Source organism: Patiria miniata, unplaced genomic scaffold (genome assembly GCF_015706575.1).
Source record: "Patiria miniata isolate m_02_andy unplaced genomic scaffold, ASM1570657v1 HiC_scaffold_3, whole genome shotgun sequence".
Lineage (NCBI taxonomy): Eukaryota > Metazoa > Echinodermata > Asteroidea > Valvatida > Asterinidae > Patiria > Patiria miniata.
In genome coordinates, this window is record NW_024037069.1 from 7,756,577 (window position 1) to 7,775,996 (window position 19,420).

The 19,420-nt window shown below is 39.4% G+C and overlaps 1 protein-coding gene and 1 pseudogene across 1 annotated transcript; both read right to left on the reverse strand.

The window, feature by feature from the left end:
* On the reverse strand, positions 1–1,850 carry LOC119738674 (fibroblast growth factor receptor 4-like). Its single transcript, XM_038213586.1, has 3 exons — positions 1,710–1,850; positions 738–874; positions 1–316 (listed from the first exon to the last, which is right to left on the reverse strand). The coding sequence occupies exons 1-3, from the start codon at positions 1,818–1,820 to the stop codon at positions 1–3; spliced, it is 564 nt and encodes a 187-aa protein (XP_038069514.1). The 5' UTR covers positions 1,821–1,850.
* Positions 1,851–3,073: 1,223 nt separating this feature from the next.
* LOC119736403 lies at positions 3,074–16,988 on the reverse strand (annotated as a pseudogene).
* Positions 16,989–19,420: the final 2,432 nt, after the last annotated feature.

Here is a 19,420-nt window from a genome sequence, read left to right on the forward strand (position 1 = left end):
TTATCTAATGACAATTTTATTGACATAATCCGAGGGATCATGGGCGGCAGTCGCATGGCTCCCGCTGGTTTCTCCGTCACTACACGGGCCGTCAGCACCAAAGGCGGTCTCCTGCTGCATCGGGACCAGATAGCTGTCGTCTTTGACACCAGGTTCTTCGCGATGTTCGATGGGTCGCATACCAACCACACCCGCACTAGGAGTTGCTACGTAGTCGCGGTCTTCCTCCAACAGTTCTTCCAGCTCGTTGGCAACTTGGACGAAGGTGCAACGTGACTTGGGGTTGTCCTGCCAGCAACGTACCATTATGCCGTAGCTGAATCAGTCAGCAAATGTAACAAGAATCATTAGATGCTGCATGCTTGATCGTATATCAAATTGTGTTTGCACTTTTTATTTGAAACCCCCGACAATACACTTTCCATTATTACTGATTACTCGAGCACATTAACCCTACATTCTTGAGAGAAATGTTCGAGAATTGAGTTTCCCTTTTTTTATTTGAAACCCCAAACAAAACACTCTTCACTGTTTCTCACAACCAACTAGAGAGTGTTATACCTACTTTCAATTGTGTTAAACCCCTGAGAGTAAAATAGATGGATTAAGATCCCTTCACCTATAGAAAGAATTGAGTAAAATATCTAAGAACCATGCATACTTTTACAGCAGTTAAAACGACATTAAATGTGTTTCATGTATTGTTAAAGGTAATGGTGACCGCTGTTTGAACATACATTTCTGGCGGGCAGTTCTTGGGAGCAGCCATGCGTTGACCACTCTTCAAGAAATCATACACATCTTGGTTGGGTATTCCTGGATACGGTTTGGAACCCTTACCGAAAATCTCCCACAGGAGCACACCGTATGACCACTGTAGAAAACCAAAGAAGATAAATATTTTTCAATGTAAGATACCATTCTAATGATGCCTATTCAATTGAGCTACCGAACAGTTGACATGCGCAAGCTGGAAAGGGTAGCCAAGATTAACGAAGATTGATCAAATCACATATTGTATTTGAGGCTTTATTGAACTGTTTAATGAGATCTTGTGTCAAATGGGAAAAAAACAACGTTCATTAGGCCAAAAAATGTCTCCAGTTTCTGGTATGCGCGCGCGTCGCCGTAGCCATGCGCGTCGGCAAAATTAAATTATTTTTGTTTCAATAAAAGATGATGTCTCAAAACCGCCAAACTCACTGGTTTGACTGGAATCCTGCTGCTGCACAATTTTAACGTGTTTTTGGATGGGGTTATGATCGAGAGTAAGCTTCATATGGCCTCTCTGGACTCCAATATATTTGCACTAAGTTTAGTCAGGAACCATTTGCAGTCATCAGCCGACATTTGAAGCAAAACAAAAAAAACCAGGAAAAATAAAAGCCGCGTCGCCGCACCACTTTTTGGGCAAGCTCTATACCAGCAACCGGAGACTTTTTTGGCCTTAGTAAGTTAACTTAGAAATTAGTTATAGAGGTGGGAGTCTTAAGACGAAATACTCCAGACGAGGGTCAGGCGCCTTGAAAACATATCCGATGAAAATTATCAATAAATCGACTTTTTGTGACTGGACATCGAAGTTCATGTAGTTTCTCTTTGATGGATAGTCCACAGAACGCAAAGAGATGTGCGCAACTTTCTTTCCCTTCAGATCTTTATCTAAACATCACCTAACATTCCAATCAAAGATGGATTTAATTGCATACCACGTCAGTCCTGGCGTTGTACACTCGACGTTCCATAGACTCGGGAGCCATCCATTTGATAGGCAGCTTGGCCTGGACATCGCCGCTTGTGTAGTAATCCGATTCGTGCATGTCACGGGACAGTCCAAAATCAGCTATCTTCACCACAAGATCACTGTTCACCCTAAAGAGGTTGTTAAACGTTGATTTTACTTTGGGATCAAATCATTTAAGAATTGCAATGCCATTAGTTCGAAGTCTTGAGTTAATTCAATGAATGCATGTCCCCGGTATCTCTGGTGCATTAAAATTATTTTCGATGAAACAGCTGACCGATTTCTCTCGGAAACATCCGAGGTCTAATTTTGCTTTTACTCAAACACACATATAAGAAAATTTGTAAAAGCCCCAGATGATATAGAAGAGAGGATACACTTACATGCAATTTCTGGCCGCAAGATCTCTGTGTACAAACTTGTGCTGAGCCAAGTAGCTCATACCGAGTGCATCATGTGAGGCAAACCTCATCAGCAGAGATGTCGCCAAGGTCTAAATTAAAAGTAAAAACCTCCAATGAATAAATAAATACCACACTCAGAACAAAACACATGACATACTGTTTACGAAATGGGACTGCATTTTGTTTAATAAATCTTAATATTAATTATCAAACGTAACAACATCTACCAAAATCACCATTAAGTCAGTTCCAAACTCATGCCACTCATCAACAATTCTTTTATCAAACCTTCATCTACTTATTATCGACATTGATCGCTCCTGAATAATACCTGTTTCTTCTTGACCAGATATGTCTTGAGGTCACCGTTTGCCATGAAGGGAATCACCACCAAGGGGTTTTTGTCCGCGTCAAAGGTCAACCCCAGAAGCCCCAGCACGTTGACATGGTCGAAGGTTTTCATGATCAGGCCTTCCTCCAGGAACTTCACCACATTTTTCGGGTCCGAGGTGTCTATACATGCAAAAGTAATGCATTTATATGTGATAACTGGCACGCCCTGCTCACATTTGGCCAAGATACAACACAAAAACAGGAACTTGTATTTCAACTTATTTTCATCACCACAGAAATGCAATAACCCAGTGACACCGGAGAACATTCAATTCAGTTCAAGAACATTTTACAACCAACAATTCGCAATTCTGAATGAAAAAAAAGACTCTTTCAGCTCTTTCATTCAAGACGCACAACGATTAATGTTGTTTAGTTCCTCTTTCTCGGTATAAGGTCATCCATATACTCGAGACCAAAATTCATAGCATTTTGAAATGGGCCTTTTTCAACCGAGGAACAACATTTCAATGCTTTGTTTCGAATCTATACTGTCATAGCAAACATCTCTCTCAAATGGCTGACATACTCGTCACCAACCTTGCACTGTCTTCACAGCCACAATTTGATCTTCTCCGGACGTATCGTGTAGAACAGCTTTCAGTACACGCCCAAATGCACCTGTAAAATTTGGTCAAATGTATTATACTCATCTGTACTGATAATCTTTTGCTGGTCCCGAAGACTAGCCAGCTGGCAGACCAACCGACCTACCGACTTACTAACAGACCCGGCGACTGGCCGAGTCTAAATAATTTCCTAAAGGTCGAAACGTGAAAATGTGTTTCAATCACGTCAATTACGGTTTGCACACACAGCCCCTTTATGTAGGCCTCTCCTTCTCACGTAAAATAAAAGCTTACACTTTGAACTCATGAAATGTTCAGTGTTTCCTCGTACAAAGTCTCTACCTTGTCCGAGAGTCTCTCCCAATTCCAGTTGGCTGAAGTCGATATGAATGTCGTCGGGAACGAAGCTGACCTTGTTGTTCAGGACAATGCGCTTTTGTTTTGGCTGAGCAGATTCCGACTGTTTCTGGGATCTATACCACCTGCGTCTTTTGACGTGGGAGTCAATTTCTGAAGAAAAGTGATACAATGTCGCATTAACAGTAAATAACGTAATATAGTGGTAGGTTTACGAGCACGTTCAGGCTTACAAATCAACAGACAAAACAACCTTTGCATGCTACACAAGATTCACAAGTTGTCTAAAATGGTAAACACAATCTTGACAAAAGAGTTCGATATTTATTTTTGTTTTTGTAGAAAAATTTGTTTCATCCTGTCTACAACTTGACAACTTACAGTCAAATGAGGAGCACGCCATTTGAATTCTTTTGCCATGTATTTTACCATCAAAACCGGCTGCCCATTAGCAGCCATCTTGAGAGTTCTTTTAGAAGTAGAACATAATTTAATACGGAGACGTGCAGCTACGTACTGTTTAATTTTTTTCTAAACTATTATAATTATGCTTGAAAATTAGGAATTGATAAGTAGCCGGTAAATACAAGTGATGAAGGATAATTGGCTTTGAAATTTGAAAGGGTTTCGTGTTGTTTACCATTTCGCCGTCTTGCGGTCAAGTGATTTTAACTTACAAGAGCATACTCATATAGACTGAGATGATACTCTCTCTTCACCGCAGTTTTGTGCACCTGTTTCTAGCACTCAGGAATTAAATATTCGAGTAAACTGAGGTCATCTCTTGCAACCAGCACTTACCGAGATGAATCGCCACTATCCTGCCCAATAGTCTTCGGTCGTGGGTGCGCTTCCTTTGCAATTGTTTGCAATACACGAAGGTAGCAGCGAGCAGTATCGCCATGGAGAGTGGAATGACCAAACTCGGTACAAGTATAGCGACATGTGGCACCGTACTGGGATAGACCAAGTAGCCCGACCTAAATTGTAAGTTATTGTGGCGCACCTATGTAATAAAACAAATGAAATGATAAACAATTCAACAACTGATTAGACTTAACCAATTCGTTAATCAACAATGAAAAAGTAGTGTAATTACGTTTTGGGGAGAACTGGCCGAATTTTGGGCGTTTTTGAACCTTTCGGATTGAGTATAACAGATGTTCAACCGAAAAAGAAAAGGATAAACTTCCCCCTTGGGGCCGCAAAAGAAGGAAAAAATCTAACAACAAAAAGAACACTTGACACCTAACCTCCCCAACCCCCACCCTCTGATTCAAACATGGATCCGGCTCTAACTTACCCATACCACAGGCAGACCTTTCCCGGTATCTTTTCCCATGAAGTCCCCGGCTGCTGGTGCCTCATCGGGCAATTCACATACCAGTGATTTCTCACTGATCAAGTTGACGTCACAGCTCTCTTCGCCGATCGTCACCTTGATTTCTACAGCTGTGATGGCGCTTTTAATCCGCTTGCCCTGTTAAAGCATCCACAAGTAATTTAAGTTAAATAGTTTTAAAGGAAATTTATTGGTATCTGCATTGGTATATTTCGGAAGAATTTAGTCTTTTCGGTTGTGACAAAATGTGCAACACTTGTTTTATTTCTAAATAAAAAGGTCATATAGCCGTATCACACGTAAGACTTTCTGTCGTTTTTCATGTATTTATTCCTATACACACCGTGTGAGGACTGAGGTAAAAAAGAAAGAACCTTAATTGTTATTTCACATCACATCTAGATTTGCTTTGCAATAACTGATCTGAGCTAATGAAGTTTTGTAACTCAGCAAGAGTTACCAAGTTAGGCCTACTGTTTTTTGGGAAGATCCACTTAATTCAGGAGGAAGAGATATCAAACTTGAATTTATCCCTAATCACATATGAGAGGTGATGTCACTTCACAAAGCACTGTGTAAGTGTGCTTCGTGCACTTTGACCGACAGACCCCATATCTACTCATAGAAAAAAACACAACAATGAAAAGGATAAACACATAGAATAAAACACGTATACCAACCATGATTGTCAGGGTTTCTCCTTCTTTGTTCTTCGTACCACCTCTAAATTCATAATACACTGGATCATCAAAGTACTTCAAGTCGACATCGTTATCCTGAGACCATGTCAACAGTTGAGTGACCCCATCCATGATGAAGCCAAAGGTCAAGTTTGCATTGCTCATGTCGAGGTCTGTTACGTTAGGAGACGGGCACCGCATCTCTGTTGCAGATTTAACTTGACATTCCTGCAAAATAAAGACCCACATCAGTCAGTTGACAATTCTGGTCAGCATTAACTCCGGTTGACAATGGCACCTCTCTTTGTTTCTACTTTAAAACAGAAATGGTTTTTGATGATTTAATGGCTGCCACACTTAACATAGTACCCTTTTTGCCATTTTCACATTTAAAGTGGTCGTCCGCGGTAACTCAGCAATATAGAAGTTTTAAAATATTTCCTTTTTAGGATCACTGGATCCTCAAAGAACTCCAGGTGGACATCGTTATCCTCAGACCATGCCAACAGTTGAGTGACCCCATCCATGATGAAGCCAAATGTTTCATTGATCTCTGACAAGGTCTGTTATGTTAGGAGACAAGCATAACATCTTTGTTGCAGATTTAACTTCACATTCCTGCAAAATAAAGACGTCATCAGTTGACAATTCTGGTCAGCATTAGCTCTGGTTGACAATATGGCACCTCTCTTTGTTTCTACTTCAAAACAGAAATGTGTTTCATGATGTAATGGCTGTCACACTTTACATAGCACACGTATTGCCATTTTCACATTCAAAGTGGTCGTTCGCGGTAACTGAACAAAATTTTAAATATAAAGGATTTAAAAAGCTTCCTAATTATATATGTTGCAATAGTGGAGCAAGTAGATAGAGATCGGTGGTTAAGGGTAGGTTGAGCAAGGATAGGGCAGATATAAAATCATTTATTCAGAGATCAAAACACATTTCTCACCTCCACTTTACGATCACCGTTTCCATTAGTGACAACGATTTGACGGTTTCCACTTGTGTTTAGAAAAGTGCCAGTAACGTTCAAAATTCGACCACCCCTGACAATCAGAAACATCGATAGCAAATACTGAAAATAAGTTCTACACTGAAAGATTCTGGTTGATGTATAGAATCAATTTAAATAATTTAAAAATGTATACGCACATGTTCACTTTTGATATAATAATAATGACATTTTGAAGTTTAGAATAAAGCATAATATTTCACTGTTCACTCAGGTATCAGTATCTTCGGTGATAAGATGATTTGTAGTAACCTGCTTCTTAAAACAATCAAGCATAAATTTGGCTGTAAGCTTGCTGTCTTGAAAGCGTGCCTTACATTAGAAACATAACATTTCACAAAATTAATACATAGACAAACATTTATTTTTACTCCATTTTTTGTTTACATTTAAAAAGTTTTAAAACACCGAAATTCTCTTTGGACAATACAGTCTGTAATGATTTACTAATAATGTGGATGATGCCAATTGAAGTATATACCCCATGGTAAAACAGATGAAGACAAAAAATCATGTAGACTCACGAATTGATGCTTTTCAGAGGAGACACCTTAGTAATGGTGGGATTCTCAGTGTACGTGTACATATCTGATGAGGTTCTCATGGCCCCATCAAAGGAGACTTTCACAACACCTTGATATCCAACTTGGCCAACAGTGGTTGTGCATTCTAGCATGGATTCAACTGGTTGGCTGGATAATTTTGGAAAGAAATAAAAATCACAGTTAAGTTTTCTGCAGAGATTTTTACCAGGCGCGGTTCTACAGGAGGCTGGGATGTCTTTAGGCCCCCAAATGTTGTCTAGGCCCCCCCCCCTCCACCTCCCAAAAAAAATTCTATTGAAAAAAATGCCAGTAGCCAATTTAGGAATTTGACGTCACATGCCCCCCCCCCCTCCACCTCCCAAAAAAAATTCTATTGAAAAAAATGCCAGTAGCCAATTTAGGAATTTGACGTCACATGCGACTTGTCTCCCCCCCCCCCTAAAAAAAATAAAATTGAAGGGGGCATTTGTCCACCGGTAATACAGTGGGCACGATTGTAAGACTTTATCAGCGCTCCTCATAGAAAATATGGTACGAGGCCCACTCCCCCCCCCCCCCCCTCGGAGGCCTGATAAAAACCGGTCTAAATTTCAGCACGCCTCAAGGCAAAAATTTCAGAATCCACACATGCTAGCCCCCAACAAATATAGGCTCTAGAACCGCGCCTGGCGTAAACTTGAATTCATCTTTGTGTATGATGCTCCTTAATACTGAATGGATGTATAGCAATGTCTCAAGGTAATTCGAAATTGGACAAATTTAGAGCAATTCTACAGAATAAGATAAAGTAGATTTTTATAAAAGAATTTATAACTAACAAAATCCCTTATAAGTGAAGGGCCTGGTTCCTTTATAGGGAACAAAATCCTCTTTAAAACTATTGGACCTACCAAACTAGTTTACGACATTCTCAATAAACAGGTATGTCGTAGACAGAGGGCAGGGTTTTGATTTTTTGAGGGAAATTTGGGGGTAAAATGACGATGACAGTGCAGCGACAACACGCGACCCGAAAATAAAGATGGCGATCACCGCGCGATGTACCGTGAGCACGCACGGCGCGCCGAATCGCAAGGCACAAACCGCGCAGGAAAATCGTGATTTCTACCCCAAGAATCTGTTCAAAATTGCTAAACGGGTGTTTGATTGTAAAGGTGAATTTTGAGCAATAAAAAATATTTTTGACTCTAATTTGATCAAAACAAAACAGGGGCCCTTCACTTCACGATCGCCAAAGGGAAATCCTTGTAACTGAAGCTTGATAGAATGATTTTTTGAAACTAGAGGTTGTACCAATGTTGGGGAGATCCCTCTTTTCCCTGAATTAATATTATTAATAATAATTATCGTAAAAAACACTGTTATTTGTTTCCAATGAATGCTTCAATAAATGTCATTCCAGAGGGGAAAAATAGAAAATGCTTCGATTTTTGTCGTATGCGCAACAATTTGAATAATGATGTGTATTACGACAGAGACACAATACCTTGTTATGATGCAAGGATTGTCGCCGATGAACGCTTCAATATCGCGTCCTGTGTGGAGAGCTGTACCATTCACACTAACTGCCGTCCCACCGGCTGCTGGGCCGAGGCGGGGTTGGAAATGGGTAATCGCTGGGTCCTGGTAACAAAATACATCTTATGAAAACATTTCTAGAACTTTGTTAGTCTCTCACACAATTTCCACAACAATTATATTATTGTTATATCATATTATTGTTGGAATAGGTATTTGCTAGTTAATCGTGCATAGAATCCTGGAGTATTGTTGATTTTAAATATTTTGACGTTTCAAACGTAAATCTGACCTACGTTTTAGGAAATTCACTCAATTGCCTGGGATTTTCCCAAATATCCTCAACTCAAACATAAATGTTTTGGTATGAGATTATCAACTACTGCTGCTAAAATATATCTTATCATTGCTCCAGCTGACATAATGTGGTGCCGAACTGCTAGGAAATGAACATTCGTGAACAGATCTGGACCTCATTCTTGATCATTCATTCCGTGATTGCTATTTCAGTGTAAAAACATTTTCTTGGACGCTTGTTCATTTTCCAAGCTGGACCTCAGTGGCTGAGTAAGTGTAAACGAGTGCGTGTAGGACGTGACTTACTTTGAATTTGAAGTTGACTGTTCCTGAGCTGTGCTGCAGTGTAGTGCCATCTGCACCCGTGACTGTTAAAGTAACCAACTCAGCTTCTTCACTTTCTGGTCTCGTTCTGCAGCTGACACTGAAATATAAAGTGATAATGTGACATTAAGACAAAGAGGTTGAGCAAAACCTTATCCACTCTGTACACTTTTTTACAATGTTCCACAACATGGCAACAAAAGTACAAGGTAATGTCCTTGCATAAAGTATGATTTGACCCTACCTTGCTCCAATTTGGTAGGCTGAGCTTAATCCAGCCAGATCACAGGGCTGATTGCCAACCATCACTGACACGACATCCTCAAATCTCCTACCGATATCAGTTCCCATCACATCTATAACTGTGTTGCCTTCAATCGGCCCAGTCAAGGGAAATACCTAATGCGTGATTTTGGAAACATAATAACATAACACAAAAAACAAGTGCATGTAACATGAAACAAGCATTTCAATACAACACATTATTAGTAAAGATGCATTGGTAAATGCTCTTGAAAGACAACTTGTTCAGCTTGGTGGCTCATATGCAGTCATCCATAATATAAGCCTACTTTATAGACCATACACCTTTGCTTATGCAGTCATACGAATTGGGGTTTTTCATCTCGCACATGACTAAATTTCCCTTTTTTACCTTGTCACAAAGGCAAGTCAAATGGATACAAGGTGTGCTTCATTTGGAGGCAGTAGTCTTCCATACTTCGTGATAAATATGGATAATTACAAACACGTTGACAAGTAGCCTCGCCTGGAATATTAATAAAGAATATTCAAGCGAATAATATTCAGCTGGAGAGTTTATAGCTTACCTCACTCAGAACTGGATCAGGGCAGTTCAATCCATTATCCAAAGTCCCCTCATTCTCACTGCAAACTTCATTCAGTTTGCAAACACCAGACTCGCTTGGCATGGCACCACACCAAACACATTCGAGCGCTGGGCGGGCTGTAACACAACGGCTGCAGTCTGGCTTATGGACCTCACACTTGTACAACGTTACTGTTTGATATGAGCAGAATACTAGATAATCTCATGTCTTTCAACTCAATATTTTAAAGACCAACTTCCAATGCAAAACTGTTGATAACAAACGAAGAAAGCATATGAAGAGTTTATTTTAAAAACGCGATATACCCATTTAAAAAAAAGTAATTTGCACGGTTCTGAACTTTAAAGAATATTGAACAAACATCATTTTCGTTTTGTTGTATTCTTAAATTCGATACTGACTTTGGGCAGTCAGGAGTGGGTATGACTCTTATAGGTAACAAATTGACGTTTATCACGTTTTGGAAATAATCTCTTTTATATAAAAATGTTAGACTGACGAAAGAGTAATCTCCTCAACTTATTATTAATCAGTCTTTATTCCTTACCATCAAATCCATGTATGTCATCTAGGATGTGTGCAGCACCGCTTGTGTCAGTCCATGAAACAGACAGTGCCACTTCCATCTCTGGTTCAACATTAGATAGGTAGGTGTACTGTTGAAGCAAGCAAGCAACGTTACCTTTTAATACCTGAAGCTACAAAATCAACATTTTGTAAGGCCAGTATGCAAAATAAGTGATAGCTTTCATTTTTATTAAAGAAATTAGCAATCCAAGGCTAAAATACAAGTTTCAGGGTAACTTACAGCCTTATCTTGGCATGTGATCCTATCTCCATTGCGATCTGCATTAACAGCCTGAGATGATCCCTCAACATCTAAGCTGCACTGATAGCTAGAAATCTGCACATGCAGAAAGAAAGGGAAAGAGTATTAAAAATTGTATTTTCTCCTACCAGGGGATGAATTAAGCAAGGTGTTAACTGGACTCAGCGAAATCTTGAAAATGTCACTATCAGGCACTGATAGGGGAATATAGACGGGGGTTAACGTTGACATCAGTTACGGATTGTCGTTGTTTGTGTTAGTTGTGTTAATAAACAAACCTCAGCTTCGTCTGGCAGGTTTGTAGTCATGACAGTTATGCTCCTCATAATGTCATTAGGAAGCAGAACTTCAGCAGTCTGGTTCAGCAGCTGAGGGCAAAACTCAGGTCCTGTGACTGCAGAAGCAGTCGGATTCTGTAGGTAAACGCCAACAAACAACAAAGTATATGTCATTGCCTCCCCAAAATATACATCGGCTTCAATTTTTAACTCATGATCAACAGACATCTGATGAAGATTAGCTAAATTCTAAAATAAAAATATAGGAGTACATGACAATTATATAGTTTCGTTTTCAATAACTAGTAATGCACAAAATACATATTTACCGAATAGTCGACATATAGGATTATACAATCAAGAGATTTAAGCAAAATAATATTTTTTTTCTTAAAAAAAATATCGGCTTAGCTCTTGTATTTTGTTCTCACGTTATCTCCAGTAATGATGATTTCATTAGCACGTGTGCATGTGGAGTTTTCATGAGTACATCTGTTGTCAAACACGCACCAATCGCAGGCCCAACGACTACCAACGCAGGATACACAGCTACGTAAACAACCAAAGAGAACTGAATTATTTAGAGATTAAACAAAATCATCAGGCAAACGTACTGGGAAAAAATATGCATTTAAGCAACCTAAAGGAACACAAATTGAATTTCAAATACAACTGATTAATACTCACGAGGTGTGCGTTGAACACTCATAGAAGTAGAAGTCGGTGTCTATGAATTGAACTGAAGTTTCAGATGACTCAACACTCAAATCTACGTGTACTGCATCATCTTAGCAACAGATAAGAACAAAACCACCTCGTTTATGAGTTGCAATAGACAATTCGAAAATGAGCGTGTATTTTTAAATTACTACGAGTTCAAATCGATTTTTGTGGGTACCAAATGTAGACATCATTTTAATGCTAACAGTAAGTACGTCAGTGTACCATATTTTACTGCCTCTGATCACGTTCCTCTGTTGTTATAATGCGATTGATTTACAAGCATCATTTTCATTCTAGAATGGATAAGAAGGAAACTACAAGTCGACTTTTGAATGCTTGTTCTGTATATTTTGCCATAAATAACGTCCTATGGATGTGTCTTATTGCACTTGCCTCCTTGTGGAATGGCGGGTATCCCATCACTAGGAGGTGACGTACACTCTAGTACTTCACCATTCTTCGTAGCTGGAGATTCGAATGACCCAAAATGACATTCATAACTCTGGCCTGTTCCTAGGTCAGGTAACTGCTGCACAGTCAGGGTGATCTAAATGTGAAAGAAAAAAGATGTAATAAATAATAGTATTTATTTTATTAATATTCAATGAACTCCAAGAGTTAGCTCCATTGGTCAGGGGTACTAAAGACAGAGTTGAAATAACATTTGGTGAGCTCAAATGACTGAGAATGAGCGACAGGTATAGTACACGAAGCATGACATTCTGTATCATTCCGACGCACGATAAAAGATTTTCTCAGAGAGTCACAAATTTCAAAACATAATAAATGGTGTGACATGAAATATATCGTTCACTGTAGGAAGCCTAATTGCATTTAGAGTACAGAAAATAAATTGCACACAACTTTTACTCATCACAATTAAGAAGGCAAAGCGCATGGAACAATATGTGAAATTTTATACAGATTAAAACCTATTTAAATTCTGGAGATCCCTGGGAAGCAAACCTAAAATTATTAGGCACTATACATGTACGTCGTTTGTACGAAAGGCGTCGCATTAACGTAAAATGTTTCCACATACCTATCCGCCTATCTGGATAAGTCCATTACAAATTTGCACTTTGAAGTCGGCTTAAGTGGTTAATTTCTAAAGCAGGTTTAATTTCTGTTCCTATAACGGATACAATAAAGATGTAATTTCAATGCATCTGTCTCTCACCTGTTGCTCAGTGACTGTGATTGGTAGGTTATCATAGGGAGCTACATCGGTAATATCAATGCACTGAGCAGCATTGTAGGCCAACCATCGAGTAGATACATCAAGTGATGGACAGTCTGAATATCTTGTACATCTGGGGAGGAATTCAGTGTTATCATGACCAGGCTAGCTTGGTAGTCGAGAGTTTCCAAAAGCCAAAAACCAAAATTGAAAAACATGAAATGTCCTACTTTCCAGATTTCATTGCGAAACATCAGTAGGTCATCACTGAATTAGATAGATCGTACGAAATTTGTTTCACATACAATTACAACTTCGACGTTTGACTTTGACTCCACGTTTCGAAACAGTGTGCTCTCTTCGTCGTCAGGAGGTTGCCGGACTCTTACTGGTGTAGTTGTTTTAGTAGTGGAGGCTTGGATTCAGCATCAGGAAGATTCTTCAGGAGGACAATTACAATGATGCAACATGAATGATACATTTCCATACATGTTGCACCACGTCTGAGTGGTGACAGACTACCGTTCTTACCACTCTGCAATTACTTATCAAACTACTCTGGTGGCATCCCATATGACTTACCTTCGACCCAGAGTGCACCAACCACAATATGGGTCTCCATCATTCCCTGCATCAGTCCCAATACACGTTTCGCATGTAGTGTATTGGCCACAATTCTCCACACGAAGCTTCACCAACTGAAGTGTAAAACAAATTGTAACCTTTTAACAATCTTAATATTGAGAGAGAAAAGTATTTGATTTCAGCAGAAAAGTTGAGTTTTTTTCTTTCAATCTTTAATTTGGTTTTAAGTTTACGAGGAAAAAAATGGTAATGTTTAATATGTTCATTTGGCCAAACTGTTATGCTCTTAGTTGTTAAGGCCTAAATAATAGTACCTAACCTCATGGTGTCTATGGGTTTTCATAAATGACTGGAACTCTAGTTGCTGTAAAATGAAATGTGCTTGTCAGCTTAGCTTTTCCCCTGCAAAGTCTGTCTTCTATTCTGCTAATACGTAGCCCACTAGCGACGCTAAATGGAGCAGAGAAAGTAATTATTCAGAATAATAGCAGTCCTCCGTGGCATGTTAGAGGTATGAGCTTACCTTTTGTTCCGTCAAGAGAAATAGTACGTGTGTTGTGTCATTAACCTTGACATCTGGCAGAACTGCACTGTTATCAATGCCGCTCATGCGTTCATACAGTCGGCTGGCAGTGTTACTTTCCATATGAACCTAATGACAAGATGACACATAGGACCTTAATACATCTGTTTACACCTAGATGTACATAGTTAAGAAGTTTTGACATGGATTTGTGGATATTAACATATGGTCAACCCGGCATGCACTGCTTGCCTTGAGTGTATGCTTAAGCAGCGTCGTTCATGCAAGCCAATTTAGTAAGAGAGACCAAAAATATAGCATATTATTTCTCCTTTGAAAAAAATACTTACTTTTGAGAATCAATGCGTCGTGCTGAAAACTAAAGTCTCGAGTGCAAGGGATGTACACGAAATGGTTTGAAATAAAGCTGTTGCTATACATTCCAATTTAGGCTCTACACGACGACTTCAGCCATTCATTTAAATCGATTAAGGATTATTTACCTTGAGTAGATCTCCACTCAATGTCCCGATTAAAGCAATTGTGTGGTTGCCTTCTATTGTGGTTATGATGGACGACATGAGAGTACCAGGCAGCTCTATAATTGCCGTGGATGGAACGGGGTCTATGCCCTTGGCGTACTGGAATAATGGCGTTTGAGTAGCATCATCGGTCACGGGTATGCAGAAATAGCGATCCAGAATGGGAATCTTCAGCGAAAGTAAAAACAAGAAATATGTTTAAACAGTTAAGCAATATCGTGGTTCGGCAGTGGCAATTATTACCAAGACACATGAATCCTGGAAGTTTAAGGAGATTCGTTGATGAAATGAGTGCTTTTAATAGCGTGTTTATTGATGCATCAACCAGGGGACTGTTGCTTTTTTCAACCATCCTCTATGGTTTAACCTATAGTTTGCACCATTATTGCAGAATGAAACAGTTTGAACCGTTCAGCCTTAAAATGAAGTGGAGAAGCGGGACAGAGGGCTTGACTTTACACGACAGGTTGCTATGCATTTGGGGGCATATTTAGGGCCTACAGAGTAACAGACATCAAGAGCAGAATAGCGATGGCAAAGAAGCGCTCACTGGACCTGGTCCCCATCTGGAAAGATGGACGCGTCGATACATTGTCAAAATGTTACTATACATTGTCAAAATGTTTATACTATTTTGCAGTTTTTTCTCTTCGCTATTCTATATTCACTTGTTGTTGTGAAATAGCAGCATAGTTTACACGTAAATAGTGTTTAATGTTTTACAATGACTAAGACAACTCTGTACGATTTTATTTTAGGTTAGGCAACCTGTGCATTTGCGTTGGGTTGAGTTGGGTTGGGTTGGCTTTACGTCACAAAAGTACAAGTAATCCGCCTTTTGATTCGTAGACGTGCAATTTGCACTGCATACCTTATGCTCTTCAAAAAGTGGATTTCATTTACTTTGTATTTTTTTTTCAGAGTTTATCATTTTGGACACAAATAACCCGCTCCGTGAGAGTCGAATTGTTGTCTACTAGCAGTCAATAATTCAAAATTTGTGAAGAAATACTTCAGTGTCTCATTTTATTGCTAAAAAACAGAAATTGAAAAAAAAAACCTGTTAGAGGTGTAATTCGAAAACAGCACTGGAAATTCATCTTTGAAACTTATTAGAGAAATGGCAGCATCTTTCTTAATATGCTTCTGTACTCACCCCGAAACTACTGCAAAAAGAACCCTCCAAATAGTCAACAGAGTACGTATTTCCATTCTGAATACATCCCTGCACTGCTTTTCTGAAGGCATCCAATATATCCGTAATCCTGTACAGACACAATGCTGAGTGATCGATGGGTTCATCACTGGTACCCGGAGCTCCTTGGTTCCTGGCAAACACAGCAAACAGCACCTGCTCGTCTGCAGTGAGACCGAATGATGCTGCTAGATCAGGTCCTGCTGGTCCAAAGTGAGCTGCTTGCACCCAAGCTGTACACACTGCCATCTGATCCACTGCACTGTAGGGTAATTTCTGTGTAAGCGTCTAGGTTTGGACCACTTTGACAGACTCTGCTTATCTTAGAAACAACCTGCACAGAATTCAAATCCTCCTTCTGGAAGGCTACGAAGTATGTAAACCCTTCGAAGTCAAATGCTTCAACATAGTTAATAACAAACTTTGTTGCACTTGCAACAGCACTGAAAGGGATGGCATTGGTGATCTCGGATGCTGATAAAAAGGGATTGTTTGAAAGCTTCTTCATTGATATTGCTTGAAAGCGTCCTGCCGAGCCAACATTTTCCCCAGTATATGTCACAGCCACATACAGCATGTCTTCTCTACCTCTTCCTGGAACAATCAGACTACAGCAACAAAAGGAACCGACTCCATCATCACGTTACTAATATTCTGTAACTGTCGCAACTGACAAATACCATCATACACACCGCCACAGGTTATCAGACTGTTTGGCCGAGTACTGTCAACTGCCAGTATCTTGTTGTAGTTATTTGTAAGGTGACAGGGCATCACACTATCTGGCCTGCTGTCATCACAGGTTGTAACATTCTGTATCTCTTCCAAACTACTGTCCAACCTGTACAACCAATTGACAGCTCCCACATACACATCGCCATGGTCACTCAATGCAAAATGATTGAACTTTGATGCACGTCTTTCGTTTTCACCCAAAACATCAGGATTGTCAAAGCTGGATAACTCATAGTCTGACAGGTTTCCGAGCCACTCAGCTGATGTGGATAACACATTTACGCAGATGACGCTCCAAGACAGAACAATTGCCCACAAGAGGGCGGAGTGTCTCCTACAAGACTCCATGATCTTCAGTTCACGGGGGATGTTTGATGAGATGGCAATGCAGCCTTTTATATCATGCAGTGGGTCAGAGAGAAACGTATATAGTCACAGGCTGTAAGAAAAAAATTATAAAAATTACCAAGGTTTACAATACAGTAAGGGAATCCACACAATGAAAAGTTTACAGATAAAGGATGGTTCTCCTTATTTCTAAATGATTTTTTTCACAATGTTCTAACCGTTGGTTTTGCAACAAGTCAATTTCTGGTTATGAAACAAATGTCCAGATCGGATCTTTCTGACCCCTTGTCCAGAGCCTAGAAATTTCAAGAAAAAAGTTCTCGTTCGTTTACCTGAAAAATATACAAAAGGGTGAAAATTAAATACTTTTATGATTGAAGAGACAAAACAAAATCCAAATATAGGACTGGATGTCGATTTCATTGTTTGTATCGTTCTGAAAAAAAATCTTTCCACTTTCGTGGAAAGGAAAATGGAAACTGTTTTGGTGTGATACCCAAAGGCAGTTGGTTGTTGCTCGTCTTTAAGAAATATTAGCTCGGAATTCACAATGATTTCTGGTTAACATTGATGAACTGGATAGTTAATATCATACTCGGTTCTTCGATTGTTCAGCAACCCGGATCTACTGCTGCATGGGCCTTACCAAAAATATCAAGCTGCAACAATATTAATGGTGGAGAACCATTAACAAGGGTAGCAACACCTTTAAAACTTGGATTTTGTTCGAATGGGGGCTTTTGTTTCTTTTTAAGAAAAAATGGCCTGTGAAAACACAAACCAAGGAATACCTTTATCAAATATAAAATGTTATACATGTGCATACAAAGTTTAATGTCACGTGACTTTCATGAACATTTTTACAATGCTGGCAAAAATGAGGAGAATTAGTCTGAAGAATGTGGAAATTCCAGTCTAAAAAAAAATATCTCGAAGGCTTGAGATGATGAATGTCTTTAAAGCTGGATATTAAACCGAAATGTTGTCGTCCCTTTTGTCAATTAAGCGTGACCTCTTTTCGTTGACGTTCTATACAGATTAAATCTTAAATGTAACCCTTAGGGCCGATCGATATATTTTGACTGAAAGCAGGCTCTTACAGTCCATCTGTTTACCGCTGGCCCTCTTAAGTGCAAAACGTTGTAGAATTCCACATCTAGTCTATACGATCGTAATTCCCCATTCGTTCTTCCTCATAAATAATTTATATTCTACTAGACTGTATAATAACCAATGACTGTATGACGACTGTTTGAAGCTGTGGGGAAAAGTTATTAATTCAAGATATTAAACATACCTGATAATGTAGGCTGAATCACTAGCACTCAGGAAATAGTCTGTTACACTTGGCAATATTGGATTGTACGAGAGCAGTGACATCTATAACAGAGCTCGATGTGACAATGATGTTAACCGTCACAAGTATAACCATGCCAAATGGGCAAGACGCAGAACAGCTAGTTGTAGAGAGTTTAGGCGTCTCAGCTTTGCGAAGTGATTCTCCTCAACATCCCTCTGCTTAGTCTAAAGAGCAAAAGTTGAGTGACTGATGCTGGGGTCGGCACTCCAATGAAGGTTATTCATGCCTTTTTGTTAAATCACTCTACCGCTCAGCCCATATACAGGCCAAAGCAACATGAACACACGTAGAGTGGCAAAAATATAATGTCGATATGGTATGCAGTGCAGTACCGTTTACATATTGATAGAAAAACATGTCGAATAGAAAGGTTTCTTCATGGGCGAACGATCATTTGTTAAGTTGCCGTAGCGGAGTTTTTACCAAGACCTGGTTCAAGTATTTTTGGGTTTGGTTTCCGGGTGTTGAAACCCAAGGTCTTTTAACAGTTCCCTGAACGGTTGGTGAACTCGCACAGTTGACGGTACATCAGTGTAAGTTGTTACTGTGGTGAACAAAATATTTTGAAACAAACTACTGACTGGTTTTCTCTTGTTTTAGAGGCCGACAAGAACTCTATAGTTGTGACGAAAACAAATTAATCCAATTTCCAGTGAATGTTCACTTTTAATTGTGACTATTATTTCAAAAGAATTGTCAGTTACGCCTTGGTAACTTTGAGGTGTGATAATGTTTACTGATTATTTTCCATTTAAATCTGAATACACTTCCTTTTTAAAGAGTGTACTCCTGCTCATTCACACCGTTAAATTTCCATACAAAGTGAGCATTGAACTTATGGAACCATAGAAATTCACTTTTTCAAGGCTTCGTCATGACATGCAATGCCACCTCTGTTTCTTACTATGCTTTCAGTTATGCTCCGGTTCTGTTGTTTTTATATGCCAGCATTACAAAATAGCAAAACAAGTTTTCTGGCAATATACCCAGCATATCTGGATAAATCACGATGCCAAGGAGTTGTCTACTCGGCTAACAAGAGGTTGGCAGAAATAGTTTTGTGTGAGCTGGGATCCATGG